The 22,850-nt window shown below is 45.2% G+C and overlaps 2 protein-coding genes across 4 annotated transcripts; one reads left to right on the top strand and one right to left on the bottom strand.

The window, feature by feature from the left end:
* Window positions 1–803: 803 nt before the first annotated feature.
* tbx21 (T-box transcription factor 21) lies at window positions 804–12,520 on the top strand. Its single transcript, XM_058068440.2, has 6 exons — window positions 804–1,460; window positions 8,804–8,958; window positions 9,042–9,163; window positions 9,716–9,874; window positions 9,949–10,010; window positions 10,307–12,520. The coding sequence occupies exons 1-6, from the start codon at window positions 928–930 to the stop codon at window positions 11,031–11,033; spliced, it is 1,758 nt and encodes a 585-aa protein (XP_057924423.2). The 5' UTR covers window positions 804–927; the 3' UTR covers window positions 11,034–12,520.
* On the bottom strand, window positions 11,269–22,641 carry osbpl7 (oxysterol binding protein-like 7). Of its 3 annotated transcripts, none has more exons than XM_058068431.2 (22): window positions 22,349–22,641; window positions 20,084–20,288; window positions 19,866–20,009; window positions 19,748–19,801; window positions 17,889–18,002; window positions 17,563–17,815; window positions 17,374–17,492; window positions 17,194–17,283; window positions 16,697–16,720; window positions 16,361–16,511; window positions 16,183–16,280; window positions 15,232–15,400; window positions 14,915–15,061; window positions 14,703–14,839; window positions 14,498–14,635; window positions 14,322–14,385; window positions 14,173–14,251; window positions 13,962–14,106; window positions 13,743–13,893; window positions 13,533–13,659; window positions 12,805–12,927; window positions 11,269–12,714 (listed from the first exon to the last, which is right to left on the bottom strand). In XM_058068431.2, the coding sequence occupies exons 2-22, from the start codon at window positions 20,213–20,215 to the stop codon at window positions 12,606–12,608; spliced, it is 2,568 nt and encodes an 855-aa protein (XP_057924414.2). In that variant the 5' UTR covers window positions 20,216–20,288; window positions 22,349–22,641; the 3' UTR covers window positions 11,269–12,605. The 3 variants fall into 3 exon arrangements, with proteins under 3 accessions (XP_057924414.2, XP_078647405.1, XP_057924415.2); XM_078791279.1 differs by having other exon boundaries at window positions 17,563–17,809; window positions 17,883–18,002; XM_058068432.2 differs by lacking the exon at window positions 16,697–16,720 and having other exon boundaries at window positions 22,349–22,640.
* Window positions 22,642–22,850: the final 209 nt, after the last annotated feature.

Here is a 22,850-nt window from a genome sequence, read left to right on the forward strand (position 1 = left end):
ATAAAGTCCTAATTACGAGAAGAACATCTATGAGACAAAAGTAAAAATGGTTGAAAAAATTTCAATAAAAACGGCAAAAATGTGAAAAAAAACCTGTGGTGATTAAGAGAATAAAGTCCATAGTCTAAGAGGAAAACATTGTATTCTAAAAGAAAAAAAAAGTCAGGATTTTTCAAGAATAAACTTAATTTTTAAAGTCGGAATATTATGAGAAAAAGTAAAAGTTATAATTTTTGGAAACTTTAGTTGGGGAAAACGTTATAAGATGGGAATTGTGTCCAAATGTTATGGAAATAAAGTCATAATATGACGGGGTAGAAGTTATGAAGATGATTTAAAAAGGAAGACGCCATACAACCTGTTTACACATTTGGACATTCATGAGGTTTTAAGGAGAACTACAATATGTAAAAGTAAGATGCAACAATAAAAATATATACATTTTTGGTAGAAATAGTGTCAATAAACGGGTATATTACTGAAATAAAATGTTTGTGGAATGTAAGCTCGTAAAAAAAAGGTTTATTGATGTTTATTTGTTCAATAAGAAGCTCCAAAGTAAGCATTCTACTCTTCGGTGTGTGACGTCACAAGAGCGCCCATATAGAAATATATATAATAATAATATATATATATATGATAAGACCGGTGATGTAAATATTGACACGATGCGCGACGACCTCCTCCAAAGAGCGCGCACGCAGCCTATCACGCGCAGCCGTCGCACCGGACACACCTCCAAAATAAGAGCGCGGGCTAAATGTATATATCGCACGCTCGCACGGGTGCGCGAGAGCAGCAGTCGGCAGGGAGACGTGATCCGAGAAGGTTCCGGGAAGGTTCTAACGAGGTTCCACTCGGGAAGAGCAGGACCGGATGCCCCCCTCCCGGCGGACGTGAGCCTTATGACTTTTGGCGGGGCTGCAAATGGGCGGCACAGGTGGCAACCTCTACCTCAGCATGTTGACCGGCACCGAGGCGCAGACCCCGGCAAAGACCCCCGAAGCGAACGGACACCTCGGCCGCGGCGCCAAGGACCCGGCGGACCTGAAAATGGGCATCCAGGACGCGAGGTTCTACTACCCGGACCCGGTCCCGGCGGGCCCCCAGGACGCCTTGGCCCTGCAGTACCACACGGAGCAGGCGGTCGGCGGCTTCGGAGCGCAGCCGGCCCGCTTCTACGCGCAGACGCTGGCCGGCTGCCCGTACGGAGGCGTGCGCTCGCCGCCGCGGAGCGCCGCGGCCGTCGGCCCGGGCTACGGGGACGGCTTCCCCGCGGTGGGCAAAGACGCGTACCCGCCCTCCCCGGAGAGCTTCGGGGCGGGCTACCAGCGGGCCACCCTGTACCCGCTGCCCGGCCTGCAGCTGTGCGGCAAGACGCAGGCGCTCCTCAACAACTACCCGCTGTGGGCCAAGTTCCACAAGTTCCAGACCGAGATGATCATCACCAAGCACGGCAGGTGAGCAAACCTTCATCGCTAACTCGGAAAGTTTTATTGCAGAGGACGCGTTAGGGTTTTTATTATACTTGCAAAAATATGAAAAGAGACGAGAACTATAAAAAATCATTACTTTAGCACCTAATATAAGATCTTTCATAAAAGTAAACATCACCAAACCTTAACGTATGTATCAACATTTCGGTTCTATTTATTAAATATGATATGAAATGATTTCATTTTGCTGTCAGGCCTCACTGACATTTTATTTCAAACACAATCCATACTTTACCAATTGTGCTAGAAATATTTTACAAAAATAAACACAAAAGAAAAAATTATTCCAAAAAAATATCATGAAATTTCCTCATTACAGTATTTAAAAAAAATAATTTTCAAAAATGAGATTTGATTTCTTTTACTTTCTTTTTATAAAAAGGTGGCAGCATTTAATTTCCGGGTTTCACATTTCATTTTCTCTAAATCAGTACTAGCTGCTTATTATTATTTGACTTATTATTATTATTATTATAACGCAAACCGCAGCTTCAATTCTGCACCAGAAGAACACGAAGCGTGCAAACACCTGACAGGTTCTCCTTTTTTTTTTTTTCAAGCATCGCATTTGTTCTTCTTCTCGGCGTCCTCCGATGAAGGTGCTGATTTAAACATAAGCGGGGCCTGGGAGAAGCCTTCAGAAGGTGAAGCAGCTTTGAAGCTGCAGGGAGATGCTCTCAGGAGGTTCCTTGGTTATGCCGGACTCGGACTCGGACCGGTGTTTCAAATACGTCTTCAGATGTCTTCCCCCGAGCGTGGAACCTGACATTTAGTCAGAAAACAGGAGCCCAAGATGAGCGCTTTATGCAATCAGCCGCTTGTTCAGATTGAATAGTTTTAGGTGTCGTCCCACAGGAGTTTCATATTTCTCAGAGGGAAATTCAAGTGGGCGACTTTTCTATTTCCATCCTCACAAGACGAACGTGTCAGTCGTCATGCAAATGCGATCGGGACGACATCTTGCATTTCGATATTAGGAAGGCCACTTCTTCTTCTTGTCAAAAAAACACACACCAAAAAAAAAAAAAAGCAGAAGTACGACCACGTTTTGACAGTCACTTCCTGGCACCGGCGCCGCTTCGCAGAAACGCATGCCGAGCGCGCCGCGTCTGTCAGATAGCTGAACGAGCGCTTCCTCTCGCCCCGCCGGTCCACCGCTTGGCCGGCGAGCCTTTTCCTTTTTCACACTCGCTGATAATATCAACGCACACAAGAATAGCCATTTTTACATCCACATGACAGGAAGCGAGCTCAGATGCCCATCTCCACCACCCCACGCTCGCTTCTCCAATTTCTGATCAACATTTGCAATAAAAGTGACTCAGGCTTTTAGGTCCGCATACCAAAATATGAAAATATTTACGTTTTCTAAAGCAACCCAAGTAGAAGTTAAGAAGCTAAGCGCTGATGAAAAGGCCTGCATGTGCGCTTTGGGGTTCCGTACGCGGGAAAAATGTGGTAGTCAACTTTGGTTCCTAGCGGTACAATTTTTTGCTCTTCGTTCAACTTTCTTCTCATAATTTTTTTGGAGGTGATATTTGGTGGTACCCCGCCTCTCGCCCAAAGATAGACTCCAGCATATTCTAAAACTAATCTGACTTCCAAATAATAATTTCTGTTAATATTTCAACCTTATGCTTTTTTCCACATAATCCAATTACAACTTTTGTCTGTCATTATTATGACTTGAAGGTCATTTTTTGGGTTATTTTGACGGCTATTTTTGTTCATTTTCTTGCTACGCTGTCAAATGTGCTACAGGCCACAACCATGAATTAATATATTTATTATCTCTATGTGTTTTTACATATCTTATCATAAATAATAATCCATGTCTAGGGTCCTAGTCTTTACTTATAAGCGTCGTCTATAGCATGCCATCCCTGCGGTGAGCTGACCTTGAATGCGTCAAAACGCAAACTAATAATTCATAAAGGGCTGTCTTGATGGTCCAGGTTGCCGACCCCTCCCCCAGGAATGGACCAGATCAATATGACTCAAACACGGGATATTCGAAAATAATCACATGAAATGAGAAAACGAAAAACCAAAAAGTTTTTGATTAATCATGGATTAATTAAGCAGAACAACATACTTGCTCACGGCGCTACAAAACAAAAAAACAACACGTACACAGTAAGTTAACCACATCACCACCTCGACTTTTTTGCAGTCAAGCAAACTACCACAAGCTACCCACCATGCTTTGCGGCAGGAAAATGTGTTTTTTTCCAAAAATAAATCACATTCAAGAGGCTGAAATGAGAAAACGATAAATCCAAAGCCAAAAAGTTTTTGATTGATCAATTAATCATGGATTAATTAAGCAGAACAACATACTTGCTCACGGCGCAACAAAACAAAAACACAACACATACACAGTAAGTTAACCACATCACCTCTTCAACTTTTTTTGCAATCTAGCAAACTACCACAAGCTACCCAGCATGTTTTGCGGCAAGAAAATGTGTTTTTTAGTAAGATATTTGTAGATATTCATATGCCCACGTGGTGCGGTACGTAGGTTACTTTGTGCGTCAAGATTGCATCAGACTATTTTGGCCGGATTAAGACGCTTGGCGGGCCTGATGTGGCCCACGGGTCGCAGTTTGCCCACCACTGCTATACCTGCATTATCACCTACTTATGAGATGCGTTATCTGGCCCAATTTGGTCTAATTTGGTGGGGGGTAAAAAAAAAAAACATTTTTATAAACAAAAACACGTAAATTTGCGGGTCTTTGAATGCTGAATCGCAAATGTGCGGGGTATCCACCATATTCCTAGCTAACGAGGCAACCACTTATAACATTGTTAGCATGCTAGAAATGCTAACATTAGCATGCTAACACCTATCATGACAGTGATAAGTATGTGTGTTGAGTCACAAAAATAGCAAAAAATTATAGTATGCTAACATTAGCATGCTAGCAATGCTAACATTAGCATGCTAACACCTATCATGACAGTGATAAGTATGTGTGTTGACTCACAAAAATAGCAAAAAATTATAGTATGCTAACATTAGCATGCTAGCAATGCTAACATTAGCATGCTAACACCTATCATGACAGTGATAAGTATGTGTGTTGACTCACAAAAATAGCAAAAAATTAGAGTATGCTAATATTAGCATGCTAGCAATGTTAACATGTTAAATGGCCCGGATGAGTTGAGAACTTTGACTTTTAGGGAAAAGGGTGAAATTTGGGAAACATTTTTAATTTGGTATTTTGGATCATCCCCAAAATGTAATCCGTCCTTCCATATCCAATTTCCAGCAATTCCTGAAAATTTCAACCAAATCCACTCAGAACTTTCCAATTTATTTTGAACGTAAACAGACAAAATAGCAATGCGCTTGGCGGAGGTAATAAACGTCATTAATATGTGACACCACTTCTGACTTCCGAGCCGTCTTGAACGCAGCATCACGAGGATGCTGTGTGACAACCGCAGCATGTAGAATATCGAGAATCGATAGAGAGGAGAAACGAAACGAGCGCGTGCGGTGGCGGCGCCAGCTGCAGACGGCCATGACGGTGTGGTCACGGACGGCGATGCGTGTGCACGCGCTGACAAGAAGCCGACCTGAGCTCCTGTCCACACGAATCAGCGAGTGCGCTGGTGCAGAAGTGTCCTCTTCCCCCGGTGAACGTCCACTTCCTCGCCTGTTCCGGCTCCCCACCCCCAGCGACCCCCCCACCCCCAGCGACCCCCCACCCCACACCTGCTGTATCGCTATTGTTCCTAAATGTCACCCGCGTACTTCACCACACTTCCGAGGACTGCGGCGCATCCGCACTGACGGACAAACCGCCGCTTGTCGTTAGCGTCAAGCGTCAGTAGCGCAGAGGAAGAGGAGGAGGCGGAGGAAGGGGAAGAGGGTGCGTGGAAGCCGCAGGTTTGATTTCCCTTGGCCGTCCAAGCAGGAATCGATTACTTTAAGCATTTCTCACCAACTTCCAGACAGTAAAGAGCACACATGGCAGAAGTTGGAGAACTTTGTGATGATAAGTAGCATTCTACGCTGGTCACTAGGTGCCCGTAATGTTGCATTGATGCGGCCACCGCCACTGCAGGAAGTACTGTACAGAACAGGAAGTGGAAAAAACAACAAGCTAACATGTGCAAGTCTATATTGTGTCTTATTTTCTCTTTTTACGTCTACTATATTGGGTATTAGGAGTGTAAAGGTGACTATAGGGGTGTTATTTGATGGCTAGAGGGCTCTAATAATGTCAAAAACAGTATTTACAACATTGTAAAGAGGTTTTATACGTCTTATTTCCTCTTACTGTGTCTACTATATTGGGTAATAAGAGTGTAAATGTGACTATAGGGGTGTTATTTGATGTCTAGAGGGCTTTAATGTCAAAAACTGTATTTACAACATTGTAAACAGGTTTCATGAGTCTTATTTTCTCTTCCTGCGTCTACTATATTGGGTAATAGGAGTGTAAAGGTGACTATAGGGGTGTTATTTGATGGCTAGAGGACTCTAATAATGTCCAAAACTGTATTTACAACATTGTAAACAGGTTTTATACGTTTTATTTTCTCTTACTGCGTCTACTATATTGGGTATTAGGAGTGTAAATGTGACTATAGGGGTGTTATTTGATGGATAGAGGGCTCTAATAATCTCAAAAACTGTATTTCCAACATTGTAAACAGTTTTTATGAGTCTTATTTTCTCTTACTATACTATATTGGGTAACAGGAGTATAAAGGTGACTGACTATAGGGGTGTTACTTCATGTCTAGAGGGCTCTAATAATGCTGAAAACTGTCTTTAGAAAGTCGTAAACATGTGTTCTATGCTTAATGCGTCTAATCTTCTCTTATTAAGGACGCTATATTGTGTATTAGGAGTGTAAAGGAGTCTATAGGGGTGTTACTTCATGCGTAGAGGGCTCTAATAATGCTAAAAACTGTATTGAAAAGGTTGTCAACAGGTTTTCTATGCTGAATGTGTCTTACCTTGTCTTATTATGTCTACCAAATTGGGTGATAGGAGTGTAGCAGTGACTATAGGGGTGTTATTTCATGTCTAGAGCATTCTAATAATGTTAAAAAATGACTTTTATATCTTTTCTCTTATGTCTACTATATTGTGTAATAGGAGTGTAAAGGTGACTATAAAGTAGTGTAACGTTTGGTGAGACAATCATCACATCAGAATAACCCCGTATAAACATATTTTGTCATTTTATTGACGTTTTACGTGACATCTAATTAAAAGATAATATTTACGTTTATAATGCCATTCACATTAGTAGTATTTGTATTGAATATGTATCGAAATACCAGCCAGAACTGTAGTCAGGTAAGCCAACGTCACAACTCAAAACAGCAGTTTTGCACACGCATGCGCAGTACAGGTAGCAGGCACAGGTCGCCATTGCACCGGAACAACATACTTTATTGCAAGTAAGCTTGAATTATCTCCCAACAGGCACAATAGTCAATAATAAAAATGACAACACGGGCTACTTGCCGCCGTTAGCCACTAACTTCCTGTTCAATAGCAGTGTGACAGTTTGATAACAAGCTAGTTGAGACGAGAGTTAGCTAAAGCATTAGCTCGGAACTTACCGTTCTTTGGGCAACTTCAGGCGCCGAACAAAGTTCTCGCTTCTCCGTCTGTTATTGTCCTACTGCATGTTTAGGACACAGCAATTCGGGAGTTTTTCTTATTGAGCCTGTAATTCGCTAATGTACAATAAAGTAGCATGTTGACGCATGCGCATGCGGGTGTTAATCGCCGCCACTTTCCCCTGGTGGGAACGTAAACCACACCCCCCGTTGCTTTTTCTTAATCCTGATTGGACGTTAACATATGCGATGCATTTAAGGAGGCAGATCCTGTGGGAAAACCGACAGTCTTGCTGAAAATGGCACCGTAACGATGACGGTGAACGGGGGACACCGTTTTACTCAACACACTCTCTAAAAATCTATCTAAATAAAAAGTATTTCCAAGTCAACACAAGTCCGAGTCTATGATGATACCGTCGAGTCTGAAGTCATTAAAAATGTGAGTCGATTCCAACGTCGCTCTGATGTCATCACGACACCGATACCGTTCACAGCCACTAGGGGGCATCTTTTCAAGGCGTCTTGATTAGTATGCAATGATTGCATTCACTAACATTGCTGTATAGTCTTGATTTGTCAATAAAATCCGGGGTTGTAATATTTTTTCAATGTCAAAAATAATGTACAGGAGTGGTCTTAATACTTAAAGCTTATATATGTTGATTCATTAATATTTTTTATATTTAGTATTTTCTTGTAGTGTTTGCCAAATTTAATTTAAATAACACAAATTTTAATTAAAAACATTTACATGCATTGTCAACAGAATAATTATAACATAGAATAATTTTAATAATTATTTCACATTGTTAGAAATTGTTCCATTTATTGACAATACAATAACTCATTATCAGTAATTAATCAATTATATTAATATGATATATTATGATATATTAACCCCCACAAACTACAAACTATTGATGCTTTTATTAGTTTTAATATTTACAATTTTATCTATTGAAGGGTGTTTTTGTTTATCTAATTGAATAATTATTTTAATTGAAATGTAAAAATAATACTCATCATATGTAGTTAGTTTTATTGTAATTTGTAAAAAAATAATTGGAATATGGTATACTTATAATGATTACATTTATTGACATTGACTTGTATTTTTAAGAAGTAATAAATAGTATTATTTATGGCAAATTATTTGTAGTAGTTTATTGAAGTGCACGTTTTCATTTGATGCATGATTTCAATGTATTTCATGACTTATATCAATGTCAATATAAAAAATATTAATATACATTTATTATATTTTTTAAAAACAATTTAAAGTGATTATACATAACATTTATTTAAATGTGTTACTAATAAATAAAGAGTGTTATTATTTATTATAGACGTACATGAATAACAAACGTGCGGTTACGCAACACCACCGCTTGCCAAAGCCTCTTCCTGCTGGAAAATGTTGCTCTCGTCTTTGCGGTGCATTCAAGAGCGACGAAGCGTGCACGCAGACTTTAACAAGCTGACCTCAACGCCAACCTTTTACACACCTCACTGCTTTTTCCACCACTAAATGACCCGAACGCGCCGCAGGGAAGACTTGCCTTCATTTGCATGAGCGTCTTCTTGTTTGTTTGGCTAAATCGCACCGTCAACACGCGCTGAGTCATCATCATGTGATCCAAAGCACTTGACGTGCTCATACATCACCCGTTCGAATAAGCCAACACGGCGTCTGTGGTGTCCTCCAGGAGGATGTTCCCCTTCCTGAGCTTCAACATCAGCGCTCTGGATCCTTCCGCCCACTACAACGTCTACGTGGACGTGGTTCTGGCCGACCAGCACCACTGGCGCTACCAGGGAGGGAAGTGGGTGCAGTGCGGCAAGGCGGAGGGCAACATGCCAGGTACGTCCTCACCCGGGTCCTCACCCGGGTCCTCGCCGGAACCATCCCGTGTTCATGTAAGTTTTTTGTCAAAAACGCCGCAGGAAACAGGACGTACGTGCACCCCGACTCCCCCAACACGGGGGCGCACTGGATGAGGCAGGAAGTGTCCTTCAGCAAACTCAAGTTGACCAACAACAAAGGCAGCACCAACAACGTAGCACAGGTACCCCCCCCCTTTCACACGATGTAATCATCTCATCTGAAATTTGAGGAAAAAGTCGTAAATGTACAAGACAAAAAAAAAATTACTTTGCTCAAGGCCAAAGGTCAATCATCTCAGATTTTCAGAATAAAGGCATAAATTTAGAAGAAAAAAAAATAACAATTATGAGAAAAAAAGTTAATCTTAGAGAATAAAGTCAGAAATTTACGAGAAATTGCTGTAAATTTATGAAAGAAAAAAAGTAGTAAATCTATGAGAATAAAGCCGTAATTTACGAGGAATAAATCGTAAATTTACCAGACAAAAATGCCTGCTATGAGGAATAAAGTTTTACAAGAGTTCTAATTTTGAGAGAAAAGTAATACATTTACCAAAAAAAAAGTTGTGAGAATAGGAGAATAAAATACATTTCTGATAATAAAGTGAGAAATAGAGTAGACGTGAAAAAATGCAGTCCATGGAATAAAGCCATCTGCATGTGGAATAATATGCGGAATAATGTCATATAATAATGTCGGCCAATGAAAGAGCGTCGTGGTTGTTGTGCCGCAGATGATCGTCCTTCAGTCCCTCCACAAGTACCAGCCCCGCCTGCACATCGTGGAGGCCAAAGAGGACGGTTCCGAGGACGCCTTCCAGCCGTCCAAATCCCAGACCTTCATCTTCCCTGAGACCCAGTTCATCGCCGTCACCGCCTACCAGAACGCCGACGTGCGTTGATCACGGAGACCATGACCGGGTTGTCTTCATCTTCTTCACTATGAAAGCGTATTCTCTCGTTTCAGATCACGCAGTTAAAAATAGACCACAACCCCTTCGCCAAAGGCTTCCGAGACAGCTACGACACGTAAGTTTGACCGTGAAAGCAACACGCTTTGTCTTAAAGCTACGGTACGTCTTTAGTTTTCAGTGCAGTCAAACAGCCCAGATGCTGTAACCGATGATATATTGCTGGAATAATCCCGTATTTATGTCGTATTACTGCCACCTGAAGTATACAGTATTGGTAGTACAACATACTACGTAAGAAAGTACACGCAGTAAAAGGAATATACATTCGGTGGTGTGATAGTTGAAAGATGCTTTGAGGTTTCGGGCAGGAAGTAACACCTTTTCTTTCTCCCCCATCCCTCCTCCCGCTAGTTTGTACGCGCCCCCCGACCCCGACCGCCTCACCCCCTCCCCCACGGACAGCCAGCCGCTGCTGCCGGGGGGCTGCTACCCTCCGGGCTACCTCACGGAGGCGCCCTACATCAGCCCGCTGCCCCAGAGTCGCTTCTACAGCCGGGAGCCCCAGCAGCACAAAGACGCCCCCTCCAGCCCCGGGCCCCACTGGTACCTGCCGTCCCAGCAGGCCGTGGCCCCCAACCGCCTGGACTTCCCGTCGTCCTTCGAGAGCGACTTCTCCGGAAACGGCCTCTACAAGCCCTTCCCCTTGCAGACCCCGCCTCACCCCACCCTCAGCTACTACCCCGAGCACCCGTTCGCCTCCACCAGCGTGTCGGCAGCCACCACGGCCGGCTGGACCGCCACCCGGCCCCCGGCTCAGTACCTGACCCACCCGAGCAAACCCACCCCCAGCCTGGCTTGGTTCAGACCGCTCACGTCATCGCCCGCCAACGCCAGGCTGCACGCCGCCCCACTCCTGGAGCCCCTCACGCTGGCCGACAAGGCCAAGGAGACGGGGGAGGAGCTCTGGCTGGAGCCGCCCTCGGTGAAGTCAGCTGACTCGGCAGAGTCACCGCTGTTTGAGGGCGAGGTGAAGAAGAGGAGGGTGTCGCCCTACGCCCCCCGCGGCGAGAACTCTCCGCCGCGCGCTGCGGAAGTGTGCAACAAGGACAGCGACTACTTTGGCTTTTACACCCACTGAACCCCACCCCCCCCACCCGCCCTTGTCCACCCCTCCTTCCCTCCCTCACATCTTGACGGGAACATTTGCGGCGGCCATCTTAAAATTGAGTGATGGCGCTCGGGAGGACGTTTGAAGGCCAACGTCACAGCAGGCCGCGAAGCGGATGCGACGTGCCCCGCAGCCAAATGGACGCATCACACACCTGTGACCGTCACCTCGGAAACATCTGGATTGTTTTAAAAAAAAAACAAAAAAAAAAAACATCTGCATATCTTGACGTGACGCCTTCAGGGCTTTCTCTTCTTCTGTCGCTGTCAAACTCCCTCTCTTTTCTCACCTTTTTGCACTCGTCATTTCCTCTGAAACAGTCACACTGCAAAGTGGAGCAGCTGATTTGGCTCCCTCTGCTGGCGACGCGCAGCACTGCAGCCTACATGACCAAGCGCGTGGTAAATGTTGTCGTTCAAATGAAGGGAAAAGTGCAAGTATAAAAAGAAGTTAGATCCTTAAAACACGCCAAAATTAACAGTTGGTGGCGGTTACCATAGTAACGGGACTTGTGGACGCTTCCTGTCAACATTTGCGTTACAAAATAAGGGAAATGTTTGGTAAATTCTGATCTTCCTCGAGTGTTTCCACCAGCAAGTGGTGCGTTTGAGGCCCGTTGAAGAAGCGAGCTTTGCATTAGGAGGCCTCGCGTTTCTTCTTCTTCTGCGGTCGCCAAGAAAAGTGGGTCATTCACACACACCTGGAAGCTAAACAGACGCCGTGACCAGGAAGTGGGGGGTGGGGGGGGGGGGTGACCACGCAGACACAATAGGGGTCGTGACAGTCGCAACCTGACAGAGGCCGCCAGTGAGGCGTCTCCCTTAACGACCCCAGACAACACTTGACAGGTGGGCGACATGCTAACATTAGCATAGTCAGCATCGTGTGCTACGAGGTCGCCCCCTAACGGCTCGGATTGGAACTACGACTGTTTGCCTTACAAAGAGCACTCTGGTAGAAGCAGAAATTTGAAAAAAAAAAATGTCTTAACATTTGCGCTGAAGATATTGGATTGCACTTGTCATAGTTTAAAGTGCAATTAGAAGTGGATTCCCGCCAGGATAATTACGACAATCATAGCAGTTTACTGCGGTCACGTGCTGCTCATTCCCAGTGCAGGCGTTTGGCGCCTCAGGGCTGCCCCCTGCTGGACGAATTCCTGCACTTATTTTCAAGCATGACAAGGGGGGGGCGTGTACAGGATGTCACATGATAAAACGAGCAATAAATCCTCTCAGTCATTGCAATTTATGAAATGAGATTTTTGAGAGAAAAAAAGTGTTATTTATTTAAGGTGGCGCAAGTGAGTATTGTACTGTTGTTTTTTTTTCTATTCAAATAAAGATTTGTCAAAAATGTCCTTTCATGTCATCTTAAAATGAAATTGAGTGTCCTTCTAGAGGTTAAGCGTCATATTCGGGTAGAGAAGATGCATTTCTAATACGAGTCCAGTCCTGTGTGCATCGGCAGCACCGTCTCCGCTCATCTCCATGGCGGATCACACATGCCCCCCCCCCACCACCACCACCAGGACTGCTTGCGTCACCACAGAGTCACACAGGCCATGTTGGCAAAGCCTGGATCCTTTCGGAGCTTCCAGTAGGTTCCGTTGGTCAACCAGACGTCACGGCCGCAAGAATCTTTGGCTTTTCTGAGCATCAGAGGACACAAATGCTGCGTTTCGAGAATCATTCTAAGAACGGATAATGGTTTTTGGTTTTGCTCGGAGAGGCGGACTTACCTGAAGAAAGACGGGACATGCTCCTCCCCTTTTTTGCAGAGCTCTTTCCTCCTCTCCCTCTGCAGTTCCTCAATCTCGTCTTTCTTTAAGTCCGTCTCCTCCACTCGTCCTTCCTCCAGCATCCTGGCAAACAAGAAGATGACCATTTCTTTGTCAGTTTGCAACTTCCTGTTTTACTTTGGTACTTCCGGTTTGTGTTAGTTTGCAACGTCATTTTACTTTGTGGTTGTAATTTGTAGTTTAAATAATTTATGGACACTTCCTGTTTGGTTTGTAACTAACTGTTAATTGTTGTCTGGCTTAACGTTTGTCACTTCCTGTTTTTTTGTTGTTGTAAACTTCCTGTTCCCGTTTGTTTTTGTTTCAAAGTTCCTGCTCGTTACAGTTTCTAACTTCCTGTTTGGGTTTTTTTTTGCTACCGGCCCTTTAATTTTTGGAACTTCCTGTGTGTCTGTTTGTAATTTTCTGTTTGTCTCATACGTACTTCCTGTCTGTGTCTGAAGGCAACATGCCGCGTGCACTGTAACTTCCTGTTTGTTGAGGTTTGTGCCTCGCTACTTGTTTCAGTTTCTAACTTCCTGTTTGTTTGTCTGCAACTTCCTGTTGTGTCAATGGGCAACTCCCTGATTATTGTTGTTTGTAACTTCCTGTTCATGTTTGTGGGCAACTTTCTGTTTGCTTTGTAACTTCCTGTTTGTTTTAGTCTCTAACTTCCTGTCCCCGGTCACCTTTGGTCCGGGCGCAGCCTGCTGTCCGTAGGGGGCAGCAGAGGCTTGAGGTCCTCCGTGAGCTCGTTGAGCTCCATGGCGAAGGTGGAAAGGCCGTAGTACAGCAGGTGGTCTTTGGGTTGCGGATCTGACGGGAGGGAGAGAAGACGGACGTGTCGGTGAGGAAGAGAAGAAAGGACGGAGACGGAGAAACTTCCAGAAAAGTCTCACTTGGTTTCCAGACACATTTGGGGCTGGGCAGCGTGTCACAGAAGATGCCTTCATGCCACAGACCTCCGAAGCGGTGAATGACGCTGCCGCTCTGGTCCAGGACCGTGCCCTGGACCTCGTTCTTGTTGGCTTCTGAGCCCCAGTAGCGAGACTGCAAGACCAAAACAAATGACGACCGGTTTTTGGAGGAGCAGGGGTCGATAACCTGACACGGCTCACCTTGACGAAGGTGATCTTGCAGGTGCACACGTTGCTCTTCAGGTTGCGGATGGTGACTTCCCCGTAATGTTCCAGGTAGCGCTGCTGACTCAGCACGTTATGGATGCAGGTCACCACTTTGTTCCACTCGTAGTGGTCTCCGTACCTGGACGGGACACCAGCAACACCTCAGGGGACATTCCACCGGGGAGTGTCGTCACACCGACGTTACCTCGGCAGCGTCACGTTCACCATCCCGGTGGGCACGATCTCCAGCGACTTGCCCCAGAATTTGTTCTTCCATCGCTGGTCTGTGGAGACGGAAAGAGGACAAACGGTGAGCTGAAGGCCAGGTTCTGGTCCGAGTTCCTCAAGTGTCACCTTGCCAGAAGGAGAAGTTCTCAGAGTCCGCATGGCAGGCCGAGATGGGAGGATGGTGACACACCTGAAAAACACAAAAAGACGACAGTTACATCAGCAGAACTTTGTGGACTCGGAACAGGTCCCAACACTTAAGGTGGTCCATTTAAGGTTCTATCTGGGTTTTCTTGGTGGACCTGTTCGCTGATGAAACGAAAAGCGCGGTCCTCCCGCACACACTCGTAGGTCTCCCCCAGGACCGGGTTGAAGGGCTTGTAGCGGTTCCGGAAGGTGGCGGTGGAGTAACCCGAGATAGCGAAGGCGGCGATGTAGACCTGAGAGAGCGACATCAGACCAGAACATGAGCCACGCTGACGGACCACGTGCTAAACACGTGCGTACCATCCTCTGGAACGGGTCCGCGGTGTGGTTGGCGGTGTCCAGCAGCTGGCTGTACTCCAGCTCCTCGCACAGTCGCTGCAGCAGGTTGACGGGCTCGTTGAGGGCGGCCGGCATGGACACGCGGGCCAGGTCTTTGCCTGCACCAGCGACCACAGTCGTCACGTTAACACAACGCGTCCCGTTTCTGGGACCAGTGTCCAGAAGGTGCGTACCGATGTTGTTGTAGAGGATGGCCATGAGGCCCACGTGACTGTTGTCCGGACACGGAGCAGGAAGTGTCGTTCGACGTCCGCTGCTCTTGGGAGGAACGCTGTGAGGAGTCCTGGAAAGGCTGGCTCGGTACTTCCGAGTGGCCGATGCTGTGGGGATAAAAATAGTATTGTTTTGCATGTACTATATTAGCGTGTAAGCTAACGTGTTCCACATGTTGCTTGGTATTTTTCTAACTGATTTTCAACAGTGACAATAAAGTTATATTCTATTCCGCTCACGTGCGCACACACACACACACACACACACACACACACACCGTGTCCTTCTTCAGGCTCCGAGTTGGATGTGCTTCCATCGCTCAGTCCAGATTCATCTGACACCTCAGAGGAGCTCCCAAACAGGATGTCGTCACTGGCGTCAAAATACTCTGCGGCCGACTCGGCTTCTGAGGCGGGCGTGTGGGACGGACACCTCCCTACCGCCACCTACAGGAAGAAGAAGCGAATGTCAGATGGCGATAACTCATATGCTAACATCGCATCACTTGATAGCCTCACAATGGAATGGCATGTTAGCATCAGCAACTACCATTATATGCTAGCGTCACCTATTAGCATCAAATGTTCGCATCACATTAGTGTCATGTCGGTGTCACACATTTTAGCATCGCGTTTGCAGCCTCGCATGTTAGCATCACATTAGAGTCACCTCTTAGCATATCACATGTTAGCATCATATTAGCAGCACCGCATGTTAGCATCCCATGTTAGCATTAACCTGTTGTGTCACATGTTCGCATTAGCATCACCTGTTAGCATATCACATGTTAGCATCATATTAGCAGCACATCATGTTAGCATCCCATGTTAGCATTAACCTGCTAACCTAACACGTGACATGTTAGGTTCACATTAGCATCCCCTGTTAGCATATCACATGTTAGCATCATATTAGCAGCACATCATGTTAGCATCCCATGGCATCACATGTTAGCATTAACCTGCTATGTCACATGTTAGGTTCGCATTAGCATCACCTTTTAGCATCACCTGTTAGCACATCACATGTTAGCATCATATTAGCAGCACCTCATGTTAGCATCCAATGGCATCACATGTTAGCATTAACCTGCTATGTCACATGTTGGGTTCGCATTAGCATCACCTGTTATCGTCACATTAGCGTCGCATTACCATTGCATGTTAGCATCACATGTTAGCATCGCATGGATTCCAGAAGAGGTAGCTAGATGAATAAAGTGTCGCACCTCCTGGGCGTGGCAGAAGTTGTTGGTCTCCCAAAGGTCATGCAGCTTGAGACTCTCTTGGCACAGGGTGTGGTGGACAGACTGGAGGGAGGTCAGGACTGAAAGGGAGAAGAAGACAAAACCTTTATTGTCTCCGTCTTAAAGACAACTACCTGTCCTCACAAAAATGCCCTGTGACCTCGTAGCGACACGGCGCAGATGTCCTGCTGGATCTTCTTGCCCTCGGCCGACGTGGATGCGGGCGGGGACAGTTGGGAGTAGACGTAGTCGGGGATGGAGGGGACGGAGGCGCCAAAGTGGGATGAGTTGCTCAGAGGGCTGGAGGACAGCTGTGGGGGGGACGACAAGGACAAGGACACCGGTCCAGCAAAACCCACAAAAAACACTCCCCTGCTCTCGTACACCACAATACTGCAAGGGTCCCTAAAGGGGCGGGGCTAAACAGTGCACCTCGCTGATTGGTGAAGAGAAAACGATCACAACACAAACACGAGACTCCACGCTCGAGACTCACCGACATCGTCATCCTGCGTACGGGCTTTTCAACAAAGACGGGCACCGTTAGCTTCCAAATACTATACTCAATCGAGATACAGTACTACTACACCGATATTACACACACTGCTAGCTTCCAAATACTACATTCAATGCATAAACTATGACAAAAATACTTCAGACCATGCACTGTATATACTACCACATGAACACTACACTCAATAGTTAGCTTCCAAATACTACACTGTAAAAAATACGGCACTCAACGTAGACAATACACACATTGATAGTAAATATTTCATTCATTGTATACACCACTACACAAATACTGTACTAAGTGTATACAATACAGGCACTGTTAGTTTCTCAAAGTATACACCGCTATGAATACCACAATAAAGGAATATTACACTCCATGTATTTGCTACACAAACCGTACTACACTCAATATATGTACTGTATGTATGGTACAGGAAGTGAAAAGTGAAGGCGTGACAGCGTCACGTGACCTCTCACCATCCCCAGCGCCTCCACTCGGGACAGGGTACGAGAGTGACCCCACGGCCTTCCCGACTTCGGCTTCTTTGGCTTCTCCAGGGAAAGGTTCTGGAAACAAGACACATCACGTGACGGCGTGACCGCGAGTCCGACGGAGGCAACGTGAGGTGAAGTTCCGCCCCTCCCCCGCAGTGACACCTGGACGCTGATGATTCGCTGGAGCTCCCCGTTGGTGAAGGCTTGCCCCGCCTCCAGCTGCTGGAGCCTCTGGATGAGACGGTTGAGTTCTGAAAGGTCCAAATGGCAGCGGTTGAGCTCTGGAAGAAAGAAAATGGTTGACGTGTAATTGAAATGTCATCGACTTTGTATGAAGTATGGAGGACTTACCTTGGGCACAGGTGTCAGGTGGGTGACTCTGCCGCAGCCACGCCGACACCTTGTTGTTGGCGGAGGGCGGGGCTGCGGCGGCCACACCCACAGAGCTCTGTATGGGCAGGAGGAGGAGCTCGTTGGGCTGGCTGGCGTCCGCTGACAGGGTCACCTGGTGTCCGTTAAGAAGGACGGCCGCCTCGCTCTTCCTGTACGAGCGATGAGCTCGCAGTTTGGTCACCCAAATGTAGAAGAGCTCGTGGGTCTTGGCCTGCACGGGAAAAACGCTCGCTTTCAACATCGCACGCCTCTTCTCGTTTCTGGGGGCGCGGCCTGACCTTTACCTTCATGTGGTACAGGATGTCCCCCGTGTCCAAGTCTATACGGTTGGACTTCTTGTTGACGGACATGACGGCATTGCCGATGTCCAGAGAACCCTGCACCCTTCCTATGGATACCTGTTAGCATCACATGTTAGCGTTACAGTAGTGCATCACATCGGAGTTGCACATTAGCGTCACCCGTTTGTTTCACCTGCTAGCACCACATTTTAACATTGCATGTTAGGTTTGACAGTTAAAATCGCATGCGGTTAGCATCACCGGTTAGCATCGCATGTAAGTTACATGTAAATGTCACACGTCAACGTCGTGTGTTAGCGTCACACGTCAACGTCGTGTGTTAGCGTCACACGTCAACGTCGTGTGTTAGCGTCACACGTCAACGTCGTGTGTTAGCGTCACACGTCAACATCGTGTGTTAGCGTCACACGTCAACGTCGTGTGTTAGCGTCACACGTCAACGTCGTGTGTTAGCGTCACACGTCAACGTCGTGTGTTAGCGTCACACGTCAACGTCGTGTGTTAGCGTCACACGTCAACGTCGTATGTTAGCGTCACACGTCAACGTCGTATGTTAGCATCACACGTCAACGTCGTATGTTAGCATCACTCGTCAACGTCGTATGTTAGCATCACTCGTCAACGTCGTATGTTAGCATCACTCGTCAACGTCGTATGTTAGCATCACTCGTCAACGTCGTATGTTAGCATCACTCGTCAACATCGTATGTTAGCATCACTCGTCAACATCGTATGTTAGCTTCACACGTCAACATCGTATGTTAGCATCACACGTCAACATCGTATGTTAGCATCACACGTTAACATCGTATGTTCGCATCACACGTTAACATCGTATGTTAGCATCACACGTTAACATCGTATGTTAGCATCACACGTTAACATCGTATGTTAGCATCACACGTTAACATCGTATGTTAGCATCACACGTTAACATCGTATGTTAGCATCACACGTTAACATCGTATGTTAGCAGCACTCGTTAACATCCTATGTTAGCATCACACGTTAACATCCTATGTTAGCATCACACGTTAACATCCTATGTTAGCATCACACGTTAACATCCTATGTTAGCATCACACGTTAACATCCTATGTTAGCTTCACACGTTAACATCCTATGTTAGCATCACACGTTAACATCCTATGTTAGCATCACTCGTTAACATCCTATGTTAGCATCACACGTTAACATCCTATGTTAGCATCACACGTTAACATCCTATGTTAGCATCACACGTTAACATCCTATGTTAGCTTCACATGTTAACATCCTATGTTAGCATCACACGTTAACATCCTATGTTAGCTTCACATGTTAACAACGTATGTTAGGATCACATGTAAGTTACATGTAAATGTCACGTTAGTTTCAGCTGCTAACAATTGAATTCACGTGTTAGCATTGTATGTTAGCATCACATGTTAACACTGTATGTTAGCATCACATGTAAGTTACATGTAGATGTCACGTTAGTGTCAGCTGATACCATAACAATTGAATTCATGTGTTAGCATCTCATGTTAATATCTCATGATAACATTGTATGTTAGCATCACATGTTAACATTGTATGTTAGCATCACATGTTGAGATTGCAATTTCAAATCGCATGTTAGCATCACCTGTTAGCATCACACTGTTAATGTCTGTTATAGTATCATCTTTAGCTTAAGGAAGTTAGAAAAGATATTCAAAAAAAACTGGTGGCCTTTAAAACTGAAATGTACATGTTAGCGTCACATTGGCACAGCCTGTTAGCTTCACAATAGCATTGCATGTTAAAATCGCACATTAGCATCATCAGATGAGCTCATGTTAGCAATTGAAGCCACTTACATCTTGTTGACTTCTGCAGTACCTCAAGATACCTCCCTCCAGGACAAAGTAGCGCTGATGATGACAAAAACGTTAATTTTGTAAAAGCACAAAAAGAAGGAGATATTTATTGCGTCACCTTGTGCCATCCTTTAAGCGGCCACTTCCTCCTCTTGAGCAGATAACCTTCACATATTCCAGGTGTGGTCGCCTCTCGGGGATGTTCTCCAGCAGCGGCCACGTCCGCGTGGACGTCATCGATCACTTCCCAGTCTTTGGTCACCTGTGAGGAGGAAGAACCCCATTGATTTTGCTGCCGGAAGCGACGTTCCGAGGTCTTGGGCGTAGCCACGTGACCTGTCGGGAGTGCCGCGAGGACAGGGTGCTGCTGCTGCGGGAGTGGGGCGCCTTGGTCCACGTGGGCGAGGACTTCTCCAGGCCGCTCGCCAGCGACTGACTGCGATGGAGGGCGGGGCCATGGGAATTCATTTTCCGGGAGCGTCTCCGGTTAGGACCTGACGCCTGCTGGGAGAGTGCCGCCACGATGTATCCCGCCGGCCACCTGCAAGGGCCCGCAGTGGTGCGTGTGGGGAATTGTGTAACCATGACAACAAAGCGTCCCGTGTGTACGGCAGGCAGGACACGTGCTGCTATTAGCGGCTCCAGCATGTCGGAGGATTACCAACTCCGCCTTAATTGGTTTTTCCAGATCTTTGCAGGAACATGTGTCACTTCAAGACCAAACTGCTCAGTCAGTCCTCCTATTCCCACTGCACGGTTTTCCACCCAAGTCCAAAAACTGAAGGATACTTTGATACTGTACAGTGGTTGCTTACGCTCAGGAAAACATTGCCCTCTAGCGCTTCGGTAGAAAACTGCATGCATGACGGATGCCAGCCAGCGTGGATGGAGGAGAAAGGACGCTGGTCAACCTCACTCTCTGACGCCTTAGGACAGCTCGGGCTTTTAACTCGATGGCTAGCGCTTGTTGTTACGTAAGCCTGATAGGAGGAAGTGTCGTGAGAGGATTTGTTGGCCAGCTCATGGCGGCCCAAACCCTCTTTTACTTTCAATAATGAATGGGAACCTCTAATTATTACATGATCTTATAATTATTTTTTTTCTTCAAAAATGTGGATTTGTGTTTTTTTTAGTAAATAATTTTTGAAGCAAAAATATATATATATATATTTTTTTTTTTTTTACTTTAGTCTGTGCTTATAATCCTATTAATTTACAAAAATTGTACATTTCAAATAATGTATTCATAAAGTGGATCCCTGCATAGTTGTGATCTAGCATTCCTGGCTTTGCAAATTTGCCGGTTCCTAAAAAATTTTTTTTTTTGTTAATAAATGAACAAATGTTTTTTTCCTTTGAAAATTGCGGATTTTTTTTAATTTAAAGTAAATCATTTTTGAAGAAAATATACTTAGGTTTTACTTTCTTTTACTTCAAAATAATGTCATTCTTAATACATGTGCTCATGACTTCCTTAATTGAATTAAAATGTATTTAGAATTCATGTAGAATAGATTATTTATAATGAAGTACAGGATCCCTGCACGTTTGTGATTCAGCATTCATAACCTTGCACATTTTCAGGTTTTTCTACTTTTTTAAAAAAATATACACCATATATTTTAATTTTTGAAGAAAAAAATATATTTGTTTTTTTATTCCTTTTAAAATAAATATGTTTTTGAAGAAAAAAAATCAGGAAAAAAATGTAATTACATTAGAAATTCTTCAAAGAGTTATGTAATGACAATCAATCACTAATTCTGATCTCCTAATGCCACTTCATTTACTACAAATGTATTAATCATCTTTTTCACGCAGAAAACCCATCTTCATCACCCACAAGGCCAATACTTTGTAGATTTTTGTTTACATGTTTATGTCCTTATTATGCACTTTTTTTCCTCCAACATTGAGACTTGGCACTTTGTACGGCGGTCCCTGAAGGCACCATAGCTGCTGCCAGATGCAATCGTTTTCTTTCGTTACATTAGCGCTGGCTCTGACGGTCAAGCCTGCATGGAGACGTGCCACTTTTATTGCAACTGTTGATACAAAAATCTAAGTGCCACATCATCACCAAGCGAGTCGGGGGGGTTTTGGAGGGGGAGGAGCGAGCCGTGTATCAAAAATAGAAAACTTTTCTGTTCGGAATCAGTCACCTTCACACATCTTTTTGTTCATTGGCGCGTTTGTGAGAAACGTCTCTTGCTAATCAGTCAGGGCTGAGTGAGAGGATCTTACCTAAAGCCTGTAGGATCACCCCCCCCCCACACACACACACACAAAAACTACCTTCAATAGCAAAAAAGAAAAGGCCCTCAATTCTGGGGACATATTTTGTATCTTTGACTGATGTGTGGCCTGTTTTAGACTCATTTAGAATTTGTTGCTCCGCTGCCTTGAAATGACAGGAAAGTAAAAATTCCTTCACATTTCCTTCACTGCATCAAAATGGTGCCCATTTATTTAGTCTAGAAGCATCTTTTCCAAACAATATTATACAGACTATTCTGCATGTTTTTTTATCATTTGTGCATTCCTTTAATTATTTCAGTGTAAAAAAAAAAAAACAATAGTCGAAAAAAACAATAGTCCTACCTGGATGTCACCTGCGTGGCTCATGGTCCTTGAAGGGCCCCCAGAAGATCCAAAAGCAGGACTAGAACCTTCAGCAGTCCAAGTCTGGTTCTTTGCCTGCAACCATAATCATGAGGCCCCAAACGTGCGGGAACTGATCCGCTTTGGTGGATTCACTGCTGGTCCGCAAGGGACCAGGTGGACCGGACCCGCACGCTTCACTTCCCAGCGTTCCCACCACGGGCTGAAAGCGACGTCATCCAGATGGCAAAGCGGTTTTCGAACGTTCGCCGCGTTGAAAAGTGTCCCTTCGTTTGAAAATAAGCAGCCAGTAACGACCACAACTACACAGATTAAGGTGGACTAATCCCAGGATTAGCGGGTCAGGCCGTTGGTTTGAGGCACGACGCTACCTACAGGCCTCGCGGCGTCATTACAACTGACATGAAGCAGCCACTTCATTAGGTACACAGCACATTAAGAGCCAATACAAATAAGCATAATGCTAACTTCCTTGGGACTA

The sequence above is a fragment of the Doryrhamphus excisus genome, linkage group LG6, assembly GCF_037039965.1.
Source record: "Doryrhamphus excisus strain RoL-2023G ecotype Guam linkage group LG6, RoL_Dexc_Guam_v1.1, whole genome shotgun sequence".
In the NCBI taxonomy this organism is placed as follows: Eukaryota; Metazoa; Chordata; class Actinopteri; order Syngnathiformes; family Syngnathidae; genus Doryrhamphus; species Doryrhamphus excisus.

Bases quoted from the DNA above. Each gene is read 5' to 3' on its own strand.
- tbx21 (XM_058068440.2), top strand. From the start codon at position 928: ATGGGCGGCACAGGTGGCAACCTCTACCTCAGCATGTTGACCGGCACC. The intron at 9,164-9,715 runs GTACCCCCCCCC...GTTGTGCCGCAG, and splicing joins GCACCAACAACGTAGCACAG to ATGATCGTCCTTCAGTCCCT. The intron at 9,875-9,948 runs GTGCGTTGATCA...CTCTCGTTTCAG, and splicing joins CCGCCTACCAGAACGCCGAC to ATCACGCAGTTAAAAATAGA.
- osbpl7 (XM_058068431.2), bottom strand. From the start codon at position 20,215: ATGAATTCCCATGGCCCCGCCCTCCATCGCAGTCAGTCGCTGGCGAGC. The intron at 15,401-16,182 runs GTGCGACACTTT...TTCTTCCTGTAG, and splicing joins ACTTCTGCCACGCCCAGGAG to GTGGCGGTAGGGAGGTGTCC. The intron at 15,062-15,231 runs GTGTGTGTGTGT...TTATCCCCACAG, and splicing joins GGAGCCTGAAGAAGGACACG to CATCGGCCACTCGGAAGTAC.